The sequence below is a fragment of the Stegostoma tigrinum genome, chromosome 16, assembly GCF_030684315.1.
Source record: "Stegostoma tigrinum isolate sSteTig4 chromosome 16, sSteTig4.hap1, whole genome shotgun sequence".
Taxonomy (NCBI): Eukaryota; Metazoa; Chordata; class Chondrichthyes; order Orectolobiformes; family Stegostomatidae; genus Stegostoma; species Stegostoma tigrinum.
In genome coordinates, this window is record NC_081369.1 from 20,066,184 (window position 1) to 20,081,512 (window position 15,329).

Below are 15,329 nucleotides of genomic sequence, written 5' to 3' on the forward strand. Positions count from 1 at the left end.
TTGGGCTGAATGGCCTGTTTCCACACTGTAGGAATATAATGATCAATGATGATGACTGATACTGAGTTTCATATATATGCATTTACATGCTCCCTGACACTGACTGACACGCCCGCACATTCTGAAGCTGACTGGTACTGACTCTCACAACACACACATGCAGACACTGACAATGACTTTCATACTTGCACATAGTCCAATACTGACTCTCGCACACACATTGACTCTGATCCATACGTGAGCACGTGCACACAATCACCAGCTCTTAAAATGAGGCTGCACACTCTTGCCAGTAAAGTTATGTCAACAATTAACTGCCTCTGTTATGGGTATCTGTCAGTTAAGCAGATTGCACCTTTGAGATGTTTTTTATATCATAATAGCTCTCCTTCTTGGCTTGCTAACATCTTTCCAGTTTGGCTGATGAGACAGTTCTGATGGCCTAAACCTCTTTGCAATTTCTATACAAATTTTCTCAGCTTAGAGACTTCATGAACTAAAACCCTTCTGCTACGGTGAAAATTGTCCTTCTGAACTGAAGTCAATATTAAAGAAATGGCCCTTGTCTTTTTTTTCCTGTCTATTGCCAACCTTATGGGCATTTAAATGGTCATTGGATAAACATATGGATGATAATGGAATAGTGTAGGTTAGATGGGCTCCAGTTTGGTTTCACAGGTCTGCGCAACGTCGAGGGCTGAAGGGCCTGTACTGCGCTGTAGTGTTCTATATTCTATACCCTTGGAACTTATGAGAAACAGAAGTGTTACACCATTTGCATTATGTAGATATCTTAGTAAGAAATGTTCTATTTATATAACTACATTTCTTTGTCATCAATTGTTACTTTAAATCATTTTGATCGTGTATTTTGCCTGTGATGCCGAAGGTAGAATGATAGTCTGTCAGTACTTTCGAGAGTCCCAATATTGTAAACAGTGACTTGCTAAATTCCATACCTATAAAACAATTATGCATAGTTCCGCAGAACTTCTAGCAAAGCCTTATAAAAGCTGAAAGCAGAGGTGAATCCAGTGGATGGATTGTGGGATGACCTGTTTGCCTTTAACTTAATTTTGTTGTTCATGTGAGTCCATGATCAAATAGCAAGGGTACCCCAGAGAGCCTGATTCTCAGAGGAAATGTCATTCCCTTGTTACCAGCATGAGATGCATTTCTTTAGGGGAGTAGCACGTTTCTGAAATGTTTATTATAGAATTGTTTTTCAACAGACAGAAGAGGTGAGTATACAATTTCTCTGGGGAAAAATCTTCTTTTCTTCTGACCTAGTAGCTGTTTCCTACCAAAACAATTTCATATTATAGTGTGACAGTGATATATGAAGAAAAATGAGCAAACTTCTCATTTTTTTCTTATTTTATGCAGCACAGCACTCTATTTGATGTGCATTTAATTGCTGCCTGCTGTCACCCATTTAACTTTACTCCTTTCCAAGATGTTCTTGGTAAATTTGCACCAAGTGCCAAGCAGTCCAAAGAAAACAGAAGAGAGAGGATGTAGTTGCCAACCCTCCACTATTTATCTTGGAGTCTCCAGGAGTTGACGATTAATCTGAAGAACAATGGTCTGTGCAGTGTAGGAGAAGGACTGTAGGAACAGGTTTATTTACTAGTTTTAGACATATTGGAGATAGGTGCCAAAGATACATTTGGTTCATTGGGAAAAGTGGTTAGAAGTTAAACGATTGAATCTTTTGAAAAGTGTCCATTGACGTTTGGCAACCCTAAATGGGGAAAGAATGTGCACTAACTTACTGACTCATTCTTTGGTGGGCTAACTTTACTGCTTGGACAAAAAGAACATGAAAGAAGACACGGTGTAGAGCTGGATGAACAGAGCAAGTCAGGCAGCATCAGAGGAGCAGGAAAGCTGATGTTTCGGGTCTGGAGCCGCCTTCAGAAAAATTTTTTCAACATGTGGATGTGTTCATCCAGCTCTACACCTTGTTATCTCAGACTCCAGCATTGACTGTTCCTACTGCCTATGTAAGAAGACACCCTTTAAAGAAAGGTAAACATGTCATTGTGAAACCTAGAGCCACGTGTTAGTTCTGTGTCAGGAAGTAATGAGCCATTAGCTGATCTCTCTCTTGTTCCTTGCAACTGAATGACAGAAGTCCATCATCTGAAGGAGAAAATGGCTCAAAGCTAAGAGTTTGCGTTTTAGTGGGAAAGGACTTGACACAGTTCACTGGCCTACATTAAATGGAGTTTTGGAGGATGAAATTAAAAATTAAACACCAGTTTCATTTTTCATGAAATGTGAATGTACCGGCAGCTCTGCCAGGTCTGCCCCAAATGTCATGATGGTTAAGGCATCATGTTTAAACGTTTTTTCTCTCTCCCTCATCTGCCACCTCCCACCGTATTGTTACCACCGAGGAAAGGACAGGGTAATTTATTGAGGTTCCTACCTCCTCTAACTAATCCCAAACAAGAACTGATCGCGTTCCATCTTAAGAAATGCAGAATGTTAGAGCATGTCAGATTTGATTGTTGCTAAAGAATTTCAAACTGTGTTTTCTGTGAAGCATATGCAACAATATGAGGAAAGAAAAGACTTTTTTTAAGAAGAGCTGCTGTTACATTGATGAAATGTCTGTGAAACTTCAACACTACAGGGGAGAAACAAAATAGCAATTCCGTGTGCAGCCATTATCTATGCTTAAATAAAACTGTGGAACTTGACCTTCATTTCAAAACAAAACTTGTAGTTTTAGGTTATAGGCATTTTATGCAATGTGCTATTGAAATATAATTACCCTGATAATAAGCTAAGTGACCGATTCTCTTAGTTTCAATGTTAATATGAAGAGGAAATCCAGCTGTAAGCTAAGAAAGAAGAATTTGTTTAAAAGAATGCATTTTCTTGAGACAACCTACTGAGAAGGACATCTCCTGTTAAGACTCCTTAGGGGAACTATTTACACCTCCCCATAACTGAATTGATGGATGCCATGCACTGCTGGCCAAGTGCAATGATCGCTCTTTGAGTTCATTTCGAGTTGAATCCTTGGTTGCAAGATTAAATAAATGAAAAGTGCATTCCATAGGCTTGCTTGGCTTTTCTAAAGTGTAATATGAAACTGATGGTTATAATTGCACAGATTGAGCAATTTGAATGACTATTTGCTAACCAGTTCTTGGTAAATTCTGACACAACAATCATTGAGCACAGTTAAGTGTCCACGGTAACTGCAGGAAGCTTCAAAATGCATTTAAAAGGACATGGCCACCTGGAATTAATGGCTTGCAAACAGAACCTTTCTATAGTGTGATTTGGGAAGAGATGAATCATATGGCAGCTGATATATTCTGGCAGTACAACTCTGGGTCTCCTTGAAGTCAGTGATGTGGAGAAGACCAGGGAGTTAGCAAATCCAGAAGACAGCAAATGGTCTTGGCTAGAAATTTGGCTCAGGCTCCAGAGAAACTACCTTCTTGCTAAACTTTGCTAAAAGCACCGCGGAAGATCTAGAGTCTTCTGACACAGAACTAACATGTGAAATATGTGTAACAAACATTGAGCATATGTGGCCATACAAATACCAAGCTGTTTCATGAAGGAAATAATTGTGTGATCAATTAATTTAAAAATTGCTATTCTAAATCTGTTTTAAGAAAGAGGTATCATTATCTCAGTGACTAGAACAATGATCTTCCTCTGTCTGAACTGCATTTGTTGTCTTTTTATTAATGTGTGTAAAAATCTGCTATACAAAACGAAGATTTCTTGTGACCATGATCAAATTGAACTTTGTTATAAAGATCACTTAGAAATTTGTGGACCCTATGGCTTTGCCTCATTTTATTGAGTAATGGCAAGTTTGATTTTAATGTCCAATTTATCTTTTTACGTTTAGGGGTTTGATGAGTTAACTGTGTTGTCTCTGTGGATGTGCGCCTCCTCTTACTGTTATGTCTATCTTATGTCTATCTGTAAATTACAAGGGATATGTAAATCAATAGTACCTTTTATATTGTAGGGCAAAATAATGGAAAAAGAGATGTAACTTTCTAGAGCCAGTGTTTGTGATATTCTGTCAATGGCACAATATCAGGTAGAACTGCTAGCCCTACTGTCCATATATGCCTTAATAAAAACACAAAAGAAAGGCATTCATTTATATAACAGGATGTCCTGGAACTTTTTACCACCAATGAATTACTTATAAAGTGTTGGCTCTGTTGTAATCTAGGAAACTCCACAGGTAGAGTTGTAGAACAAGGTACCACACACTATATTGTGACAATGACCAGATATATTGTTTCTGATACTGCTAAAGGGATTTGCCCGGATAGTGGGGAGAACTGCCTTGTTCTTCTTTGAAACAGTGCCATGAGTCCTTGATGTCCATCTGAGAGGATAGTTCATGATCTCAACATCTGATTAGTTGATTTTTAAGCAAATGAGAACAGATTGAATCCTTCCAGATCCTGCTTACTTATTGGTTCCTATTTGTTAGGTTAGATAGAGTTTTTGCTTTCAAATGAAATTTCCAAGGAGCAATAGCAACCAGCAAAAATACAAGTGAGATTTTGTGACAAAGTGAATTTGGAGACGCTGATGGAAGTATTTGCAAATGATACTTGTTTACTGAGTATTTCATCTTTAAAAGTTTACAGTCTTGTAGCAGTTCATGCTGTGTCACCGATGGTCAATACTATTTTCCAGTTCCAGGCATTTTAGAATATTACCTGCAGCAATACAGGATTGGATTTGAGAAAAAGCCCTGACTGTGAGCTGTTAAAACCCAAGGGGATTTGAAGCTTGACAACTTGGTCTTATCGGCATTCTGACACACCGCTCAAGGTATTCAAAAAACTGTCACTTTGTTTGCTTGCCATCTCTCAAACATTTTGACAGAACAGGGCCAAATGGGCCGTCATGATGTGTTTTTGATTGGTGCTGTGGCGAGGGACAATTCTTCCCATTTATAAGAGATTAGAGACTGTATAGTTGTGCAGCAGTGTTCAAATTAGTTTTAAATCTGCAGCAAAATTAAATGCATGGTCAGTTGTAGTTACAATTTAAGTATTCCTAAACCTCAGGATTTCCGTACTTTGATCAGTTATGATTCTGAATGTGGGACCATTAATGATAAGAGCATCAATCCCATACATATTTTGTGCACAAACTGGCTCATGATTATGCCTATTTGCTCTTCCTCTCACACTCAGGGAAAAGAGATATGCAGTAGGACTGGATTCTTAGTGGTGAGGGTTAAAATAGACACAATGGGACATAGATTGCCCTGAAAGTAAACTTCGTAACTGAGGGCTACAAGCGTGAAATTGGCACAACTGACACGAATGCTTGTGGAATTTTAACATTTGCACAGATACAATTTCTGCAATGTTTCGAGCTGGTTGAGAAGACATAGTGCTAGACGCTGAGCAATCCCAAGCTAATGTCATTGAGAGCTTCTGCTGTTTGTGCTTCTTTATGGGCTTTCACGGAAGCTTTGAAAATTAAACCGGTTCTTTCGGTGGAAGACGGTAGCAGGTATTTGTAAAAGCTTTTGACTGAAGCATTTTCTGTTAATTACAATTTACAATGTTCTCCAATATACTTAACAAATAATTCAGCGTGTTTTACAGAAGTCATTTTTGGTAATGGAAAATTGAATTATTCCTGTGTGGGGGATGGATTGAAATAGATTTACTGTTGCAAGTTTATCACCTTTTCATGTAAATCACAACATTTTCTTTACATTGCATTTTAATATGATGTCAATTTTGCATTTGCAAATGAGTTTGATTGAACATTTTTGAGACACCAAGAGGATAAGAGGCAAGGGACAGATATAGTGGCAGGTATGGCTCTGACATTACAATGTTAATCAATATCACAGAGTAAAGGAATGAGATCAGAGGTGGAGTGCAGAATAAACTAAAATAAACCTGTCGTTGCAAGTATATAGCTAAAGGCTTGTCTGAAGGCTCATTTGGGAAACTATACAGGCATGAAGGGCCCAGCAACAATGCCCCCTCTTTGCTGAGTTAGTGAGGTTCAGCCAGGTTGGAAGTAAGAGACATCATTCACCAACTGGACTCTGGACACCAACAACTGCTGGCTAGTTCATTGCTCCCAATCCTCTTTCTTTAAACTAGTAAAGAAAACATCAATCAAGTTAATCAGCCCCTAGTGGTGCACTGTAACAAAACAAAATTCGATAGTCATTGGAAACTTTTAAAACTAGAATGGAATTTCTCATTTCTGCTGTTTTAAAACAAACCTTAAATCAGGTTAAATAGCCCCCTGATAGGACATTGTGACAGAAACATAATCAAGCAATTAACACAAACTTTTAAAAGTTGAATAGAAACTTACTAAATGAAAATAACATTATCCAGGGTAATGATGCACCCAGTCCCTCTGGTGCCCACCTGTCTTTTTAAAGCCCTCTATTGAGCTGGTGGCTGCTGCATGCTCCCTCTTGGTGATGGATACCCAAGTATGTACATAACTGTAGAAGTTTGATGCTAAGTCCAAGGATCTGTCTAACTTGCATTGGTAGAGGCTAAACCACAAGAGAATTGAAACCACATAAGAGGTATGTGTCTTCTACAGTGAGGTATAGTCTATAGCAGGATAGCAAAAGAGACAGTTAATAAAATAAAGTTGGCCATAATTACAACAGTCGGGAGCTAGAGATGATGCATCTGAGTCCATCAGCAATTTGTATGAGGCTGCGTGATTTTCCAATGCAAAGGCTGTGTGACTTCATCGTATTGGGCGGTGCTCAATGCCATTGTATATTAACTCTTACAGAATCATTATCTTCTAAGACACTTAAGACTTCAGTGTTTCTTCACTGGAATGCCAAAATAAATTAGATTACGCTATTCTAATCACTGTCCAGTGTCAATTGGTGGCTCAAAAGGCAAGGCATTCAGGCAGGGAAACTGCTCCTGCATGCCAGTCCCACTAAACTCAAAAGTTTGCTGAGACTCAGAGTTTAGGCTTTCACTTGTAAAATGGCTATTTTATGCATGTATACAATGGGCTAAATGGCCTCATTCAGTTCTGTATGATTCTTGAGTAAAAGATGACCAGTGTTTTCTAGGGATGGGTATTATCTTACGAGGAAGAGTTGGACATTTTGAGCCTTTATCCATTGGAATTTAGAAGAATAAGATCTGAGGGTGTGAGAAGATGGATGCTGAAAGGATGTTTCATCTTGTGTGCCAACTGGAAATGGGGGACACAGTTTAAAAATAAGAGTTTCTCCCTTCAACACTGAGATGAGAAGAATGTGCTTTTTCATGTGAGTCATGTGTCTTTGGAACATTCCTCCCTGGAAAGCAATGGAGACAGATTCATTCAGTAATTTTAAGCCAGAGGTAGAAAGATTCTTGACTGATAACCCATAATTTCCTTATTATTGGTAGGTCAGAATTTGCAGATGAGGCTGAAATCAAATCAGCCATGATCTTAAGTGGTCGAGTAGACTCAAGGGGCTGAATGGCCTACTCCTCTTGGTTTGAAATGCAGTGGCAATAGTTTAATACTTTCAGGGGAAGACAGAAGAAAACTAGCAAAAGGAAGGGTTGAACTAGATTAGGCACTGGATAACTGAGACGCTGCAGGGATGATAGAAATGAAAGGGCTTTGACATAGGCCAAGAAGAGAAGAAAAAGAGTATCAGAGATAATGGGAACTGCAGATGCTGGAGATTCCAAGATAATAAAATGTGAGGCTGGATGAACACAGCAGGCCAAGCAGCATCTCAGGAGCACAAAAGCTGACGTTTCGGGCCTAGACCCTTCATCAGAGAGGGGGATGGGGGGAGGGAACTGGAATAAATAGGGAGAGAGGGGGAGGCGGACCGAAGATGGAGAGTAAAGAAGATAGGTGGAGAGAGTGTAGGTGGGGAGGTAGGGAGGGGATAGGTCAGTCCAGGGAAGACGGACAGGTCAAGGAGGTGGGATGAGGTTAGTAGGTAGCGGGGGGTGCGGCTTGGGGTGGGAGGAAGAACCGGTTAGGGAGGCAGAGACAGGTTGGACTGGTTTTGGGATGCAGTGGGTGGGGGGGAAGAGCTGGGCTGGTTGTGTGGTGCAGTGGGGGGAGGGGACGAACTGGGCTGGTTGAGGGATGCAGTAGGGGAAGGGGAGATTTTGAAACTGGTGAAGTCCACATTGATACCATATGGCTGCAGGGTTCCCAGGCGGAATATGAGTTGCTGTTCCTGCAACCTTCGGGTGGCATCATTGTGGCAGTGCAGGAGGCCCATGATGGACATGTCATCAAGAGAATGGGAGGGGGAGTGGAAATGGTTTGCGACTGGGAGGTGCAGTTGTTTTTTGCGAACTGAGCGGAGGTGTTCTGCAAAGCGGTCCCCAAGCCTCCGCTTGGTTTCCCCAATGTAGAGGAAGCCGCACCGGGTACAGTGGATGCAGTATACCACATTGGCAGATGTGCAGGTGAACCTCTGCTTGATGTGGAATGTCATCTTGGGGCCTGGGATGGGGGTGAGGGAGGAGGTGTGGGGACAAGTGTAGCATTTCCTGCGGTTGCAGGGGAAGGTGCCGGGTGTGGTGGGGTTGGAGGGCAGTGTGGAGTGAACAAGGGAGTCACGGAGAGAGTGGTCTCTCCGGAAAGCAGACAGGGGAGGGGATGCATTCCCGCGACACATCCCTCACACCCCGCCCCCGCCACAACCGCCCCAAGAGGATCCCCCTCGTTCTCACACACCACCCTACCAACCTCCGGATACAACGCATTATCCTCCGACACTTCCGCCATTTACAATCCGACCCCACCACCCAAGACATTTTTCCATCCCCTCCCCTGTCTGCTTTCCGGAGAGACCACTCTCTCCGTGACTCCCTTGTTCGCTCCACACTGCCCTCCAACCCCACCACACCCGGCACCTTCCCCTGCAACCGCAGGAAATGCTACACTTGTCCCCACACCTCCTCCCTCACCCCCATCCCAGGCCCCAAGATGACATTCCACATCAAGCAGAGGTTCACCTGCACATCTGCCAATGTGGTATACTGCATCCACTGTACCCGGTGCGGCTTCCTCTACATTGGGGAAACCAAGCGGAGGCTTGGGGACCGCTTTGCAGAACACCTCTGCTCAGTTCGCAAAAAACAACTGCACCTCCCAGTCGCAAACCATTTCCACTCCCCCTCCCATTCTCTTGATGACATGTCCATCATGGGCCTCCTGCACTGCCACAATGATGCCACCCGAAGGTTGCAGGAACAGCAACTCATATTCCGCCTGGGAACCCTGCAGCCATATGGTATCAATGTGGACTTCACCAGTTTCAAAATCTCCCCTTCCCCCACTGCATCCCAAAACCAGCCCAGTTCGTCCCCTCCCCCCACTGCACCACACAACCAGCCCAGCTCTTCCCCCCCCCCCCACTGCATCCCAAAACCAGTCCAACCTGTCTCTGCCTCCCTAACCGGTTCTTCCTCTCACCCATCCCTTCCTCCCACCCCAAGCCGCACCCCCCGCTACCTACTAACCTCATCCCACCTCCTTGACCTGTCCGTCTTCCCTGGACTGACCTATCCCCTCCCTACCTCCCCACCTACACTCTCTCCAACTATCTTCTTTACTCTCCATCTTCGGTCCGCCTCCCCCCCTCTCCCTATTTATTCCAGTTCCCTCCCCCCATCCCCCTCTCTGATGAAGGGTCTAGGCCCGAAACGTCAGCTTTTGTGCTCCTGAGATGCTGCTTGGCCTGCTGTGTTCATCCAGCCTCACATTTTATTATATAAGAGAAGAAAAAGCTCTCTTTAACTTGCTGACATATTTAAACAAAACAAAGAACTGCAGATGCTAGAAATCTGAAACAAAATCCGAAAGTACAGAAGAAACTCAGCGAGTCTGAAGCATCTTTGGAGGTAAAGCAGAGTTAGCATTTCGAGTCCAGTGACCTCTCCAACTCCTATATACTTGCTGTGCGACCACAAAAACTGGCCATCCTTCAGTGTCTCAACCAAGAATCAGATTTGGAGAGAACAAAACTGAGGCTATTCAGCCCATGTACCTGCTTCCTGCCCCACCAACCCAGGCCCACACTCTCAATGTCCATCCTGAAAGGTGAACCCAAGTTATACTGAGCAGGAAATGTAAGTGTCCTTACAATAGAGAGGGATTTTGTTCCAACAAACCATTGTCCTTGCTTCTGGGCATATCCATTGATTTTTGTTAGAAGGTGTAAATACTGACGCTGATGGTACTGACTGAGTTGTGATGCTCTTCCAGGGAAGCAGCTTTCTGGCTTGTGCATTCGTATGGAGAATGGTTACTGCGTTAAAGGTTGTACCCTGTGTAAAACAGCAAGGGGCCATTACCTCTTTACACTTCGTACCCCACAGCCTCCTTAAATCCTATTTGCCGGGTCATAAAACAGGGAGACACTGTCTCCTTAAAGAGCGCATTGGTTTTTTTCACCCTTTTGTACTGTGTGTTTGTTCTACACAGCGCCATTCAGCGGCAGAGCACTCTTTACAATAGTGGTTTAAGTAGAGGCTTATTTAAATGAAAAGGCTGACTGTGACCAATTGCATTGCAGCTAGGGGCCTTGGGAGTCTGTCTGAATCCATGAAAAGTATAAGATTACCTCAGGAGTATTCCCTCCCAGTCAGTGTGTGCTCGCAAGGCAACTCTTGGAATCTCATACCAAACAAGTGAGGTCACACCGCTGGATGATGTATTAAACCTAGGGGGGAAAAACACGACAGGAGAGTGCTAAAGCTTTATTATCCGGGGTTGGGGGACTCTGGAGTAGTTTTCGCATCACGGAGCGAAAAAAGAATCAATGATGAACTACTTGGTAAGTGTGCATTGGGCTTAAGTGAATGCTGATGCCGTGACCGAGAGGGGTTACTGAGCATTGTAACCCTTCTCTTTCGTCTGGCTGTTGTCTGAGCGAAGGTCTTGCTGGGTTAGTGAGACCCTTTCGAGGTTGCTGCTGTAGCCGGGTTTCTGAGTAAGCCGAGTGATTTAACCGGGAGCTGCGTCCCTCCCTCTGGGGCGCTTTTCAGTTTTGTTTTATAGCTAGGGACTTGATTTTACAACAGCCCTTCTCCCTGTTCCTTGCCCCACACATACCACTCAGGTCAACCCCCAGCTGCCTGCACGGTGAATGCCACAAAAAAACAGGGAGGCTGTGAGCACTGGTAAAACATTCTGCGCAGGCAAGTAAATAAACTTTGAAAAATAAAATGGAGCTGCCGAGTTCTTCAAATCGGATTGCACCGGTTTGTCAAGGCTGTCTGCTTTACGCCTGTTCTAACGAGAGGCCGGAATTATTTGACAGTTGCTAAAGCACGCAGCTCCCTACGGGTATGTGTGCCATTCGTTTTCTCCTTTCGTTCAGGGTTTATCCCTAGCTGAAGCAGCTTTCAGAAAGGACAGTTTTGTAAGCTGGTTGCCTTTTTTGAGAGCGTCAGGCAAGGCGGTGTGTGTATGCGCCGCAGAAAAGAAAGGTTGCAGATCTGTGTGAAGGTAGGCTCATTTAACCGCAGGGGAAGGTTGGAGAAGTAGGCTGTGCGTATCAGTGGGATGGTGCAATGAGTTTTTGTGGCCTGAGGGTGTGAAATCACAGCTCCTCACCAGCTGACGAATCACAAAAGGTACGGTGTCAGACTACAGTCAAGGTGAGCTGGATAGAATCGGTGTAATTTAAGCCTCTGTGGGTGCTTCACATGCAGTGACTGATGTATTTTTCGTTTTACAATTCCCAGTGTGTTCAAGGGACCAGAAATGCAAATCCAAGAAGAAAGCTCACCTCCACCCTTACATAAATGTCGGAGGTTTTTCAGTAGGTTTGTGTGTCTTAATTTATACGTCAAATATATTTTTCTAAAACCTCCTCTTCTCCACCCCGAACATGTAGGCCACTCCTTGGAGTTCCACTGTAGCGAGCTGTCTTGTGAAATTTTGTCCAAATAGAGACAGTAATTTATTCACGTCTGGGGGAGCCATGAGCAAATACAAAACTGCCAGCAAAGGCTGAGTTAATGTTCAAAAGAAATTGCATTTATACTGTGCATTTCACCATCTCAGGATGTCTCAAAGCACCTACAGCCAATGAGGCATGCTTGAACTGTAGTCACACTTATCAATAAGTAGAACAGCAGTCAGTGAGCACACATCAAACGCCAATGAGAGAATGGGTGAAATTAAATACCCCTTCCCTTCCCCCACTGTGGTGAGTTTGGAGGTGGTGGGCCTTGTGTGATCGGGTGTAAGCATGTGAGGTGGGAATTCCGTAAACCCTGTCTGGTCAAATCTGTTATCCTGCCTATTGATCCTATATTCTTCTATCAGAAGGCCATTTAGGGAGGCCTCTCAGCAAACCCTGTGAAGGGTATGCCAATGGATGGGGGCACTGTGTGTCAGATTGAGGGAGCTGGCACTGGTAAATTGGGGCTGTGCAGGAAGCCACCCCCTGCCCTGGCTTGTCACCCCCGTCCCATCCGCATTCACCTCTGTCTGGAGACCCCAACCAAATGTTGCTGAGGAGGAAAAACACTGTCTGATTTTGTTCCCCATGAGGCCATTGGTGCTTCATGCCGTCCTGTTTTGGAGAACCAAAATAAATACGTACTGCAAATTAAACCTGGAGCCGCCTAATTTGTATAGCTCAGCAACTCACTGGATCGACTCATTCAGTGGAGCCATGTATATCTGCCGCCGTGCTTTGCCACTGGTAGACAGAGTGGTGAAGAAGGTGTTTGGTACACGCTTGCCTTTATTGCTCAGTGCATTGAGTATAGGAATTGGGAGCTGCGGCTGTACTGGAAATTGGTTAGGCCACTTTTGAAATACTGCATTCAGTTCTGGTCTCCCTGCTGTTGGAAGGATGTTGTAAAACCTGAAAGGGTTCAGAAAAGACTTGCAGGGATGTTGACAGGGTTGGAGGGCTTGAGCTATAGGAAGAGGCTGAATAGGCTGGGGTTATTTTCCCTGGAGCACCAAAGAGTGACATTACAGAAGTTTATACAAGGGTGAATAGTCAAGGTCTTTTCCCCAGAATAAGAGAGTCCAGAACAAGAGGGTACAGGTTCAAGGTGAGAACGGAAATATCTAAAAAGGAGCTACGGGACAACATTTGTGATATTGGGAACTGCAGATGCTGGAGAATCCGAGATAACAAAGTGTGGAGCTGGATGAACACAGCAGGCTAAGCAGCATCTCAGGAGCACAAAAGCTGACGTTTCGGGCCTAGACCCTTCGTCAGAGAGGCCTCCACACTTTGTTATACGGGGCAACATTTTCTTGCAGAGGGTGATGTGTGTGTGGAATGAGCTTTCAGAGGAGGTAATGGAGGCTGGTACAATTGCAGCATTTAAAAGGCATTTGGATGGGTTTATGAATGGAAAGGGTTTAGAGGGATATGGGCCAAATGCTGGCAAATGGGACTAGATTATTTTAGGATCTCTGGTTGGCATGGCCAAGCCAAACTGAAGGGTCTGTTTCCATGCTGTACGACTCTATGAATACCAAGCTGTCCTGTATACCAATAAGGCAGGTGAACTGCATGTCTGGATGGAACCAAACAGAAGAGTGTCAAGGCATTTTTACTGTGCCCTCCATTCAGGAAGAATCTTGGAGCTGCACCTCCCTCACTTTGACTTGGCAAATAGACCCCCTTTTGGTACATTGGGCTCCTTTCCAGTGCTGAGTTCCATCAGGACAAAATGAACAAGGAGTTTCCATTGCTGAAGCTGGCCTGCTTACCACAGTGACAGGGTCAGAGAGCTACACCATACGCTTGCGTCCTACAACTAGGGTTTGTTTTATAACTTGGAATGGATGGAGACCTGTCTGCCCATTGTCAACCACTGTCCTGTAATAAATGCCTTTAATTAATGCCATTCATCAGCTAATAAAATAGCCATGGTCTTTTGATAACAACTGTGTTTGTGACCTCCCTGGCATACTAACTTTTCCTTCCAGTTGCATTATGTGCGCAGTTTAAAATTTTCAAACGAACTGCAGAGCAGCCTGTGGTTTTGTATCTTTACAGTTCTTTGCCTCAGGCTGAATGGAAGATGTGCACAATGCCAAATCCGACTTTGTTAGACAGAAAATTGCAAAATCCAACATGCCCGATATCTCCAGGTACAAGCTGGGGCAGATTTCCATTTGTGTTGCAGCAATAGCTGTGCCTGTTGGTAACTTAGATTCCAGAACGATTGGCAGATTACTAACCTACTTTTGTGAACTTAAACTGAAAGAGGTTACAAGCTGTACCACCAGTACCCCAGATCCACATATTAGTTTTATTTTCTCTTTGGGCTTTTAGCAGGAGGATCTTATCTTTGCTCCCAAGGCAGACCAGCCCTAGCATTATTGAATGTGTAAATGTTTTCTTTTAAATTTTATTTAGGAATGTGAAACAAGACTGTGCTTTGGCTTGCCTCAAGGAATTATGGGGCTGTAAATGAAACAAAGACTGAATGGTTCCCAGGTTTGGAATAGCCAATATATCATAAGCCAAAATCACAATGTACCAGAAATCTCAGAAAGAAACTATTTTTGTTAATAGCTTCTGCTCAACTGTGATTATTGCCGTCTCTGGTACCAAGTTAGTCATAATAAAAGTGACGGGGGAATTGGGGAAACAAATTACTTTCATTTTATTTCGCAGGACTTCACATTAACCCAGATGGTATTTGTTCTTATTTTCATGCATGCTACATATATTTGTAACAGACTTTGCTTTAAAAATGAAGCCTGTCCTCAGGCTCTTTGTATTTATTATATTAATGCAGGAGAGGCAGAGTTTATTTTAATGGAAAAATGTCCATTAAATCATAGCACAGAGCAGCAGTCATGCATGAATTTAAGTTTTATCATGATGGCATATTGCCTAGCAGCAATAATAACCACGGCAACTTGCGCTGACTTTACTGTAGAAAGAGCATCTCAAAGCCATTTGTAGTGATGTAATCAAGATCAAATTGCAACTAGCCAATTAGGAAGGTATGCAGAGAAGTAACCAAAAGCTTGGTGGACGTTAACTAGGAGAAGGAGAGAAAGAGATGGAGAGGTTCACAAAGAACAATCTTGTGTGTGGGCCTTAAATCTCTAGCCATATTCTCCTGTTGTGGAATGAAGTGATTGTGTTAGACAAAGGAATGGACCGTTCACTGTAGGGCTGCAGGTGCAGGCTTGGAGGTGCGTACAGACATTTTGGCAGGCAAAGCATTGAGCAGTTTAAAAACAAGGATGGAATTTTTTGTTTCAGGTATTGGAAAACTGCAAGCCAATGTTTGTCAGTGAGTTGATCCATGTGAATTAGGAAAAGCCTGGAGTTTATCTTAGTGCAA

General features: G+C 43.3%; 1 protein-coding gene across 2 annotated transcripts in view; it reads left to right on the forward strand.

Annotated features, from left to right (window-relative positions):
• bcar1 (BCAR1 scaffold protein, Cas family member) overlaps positions 1-15,329 on the forward strand; it is a 234,180-nt gene that overhangs the window by 116,539 nt on the left and 102,312 nt on the right. The window contains exon 1 of one of the 2 annotated variants that reach the window (XM_048546684.2): positions 10,566-10,822. The exons of the other annotated variant lie outside the window; for it this stretch is intronic. Coding sequence (XP_048402641.2) covers positions 10,808-10,822 — 15 coding nt within the window. The 5' untranslated portion in view covers positions 10,566-10,807. Of the gene's footprint in view, positions 1-10,565; positions 10,823-15,329 lie in introns of those variants that run through there. 2 annotated transcript variants of the gene reach the window in all.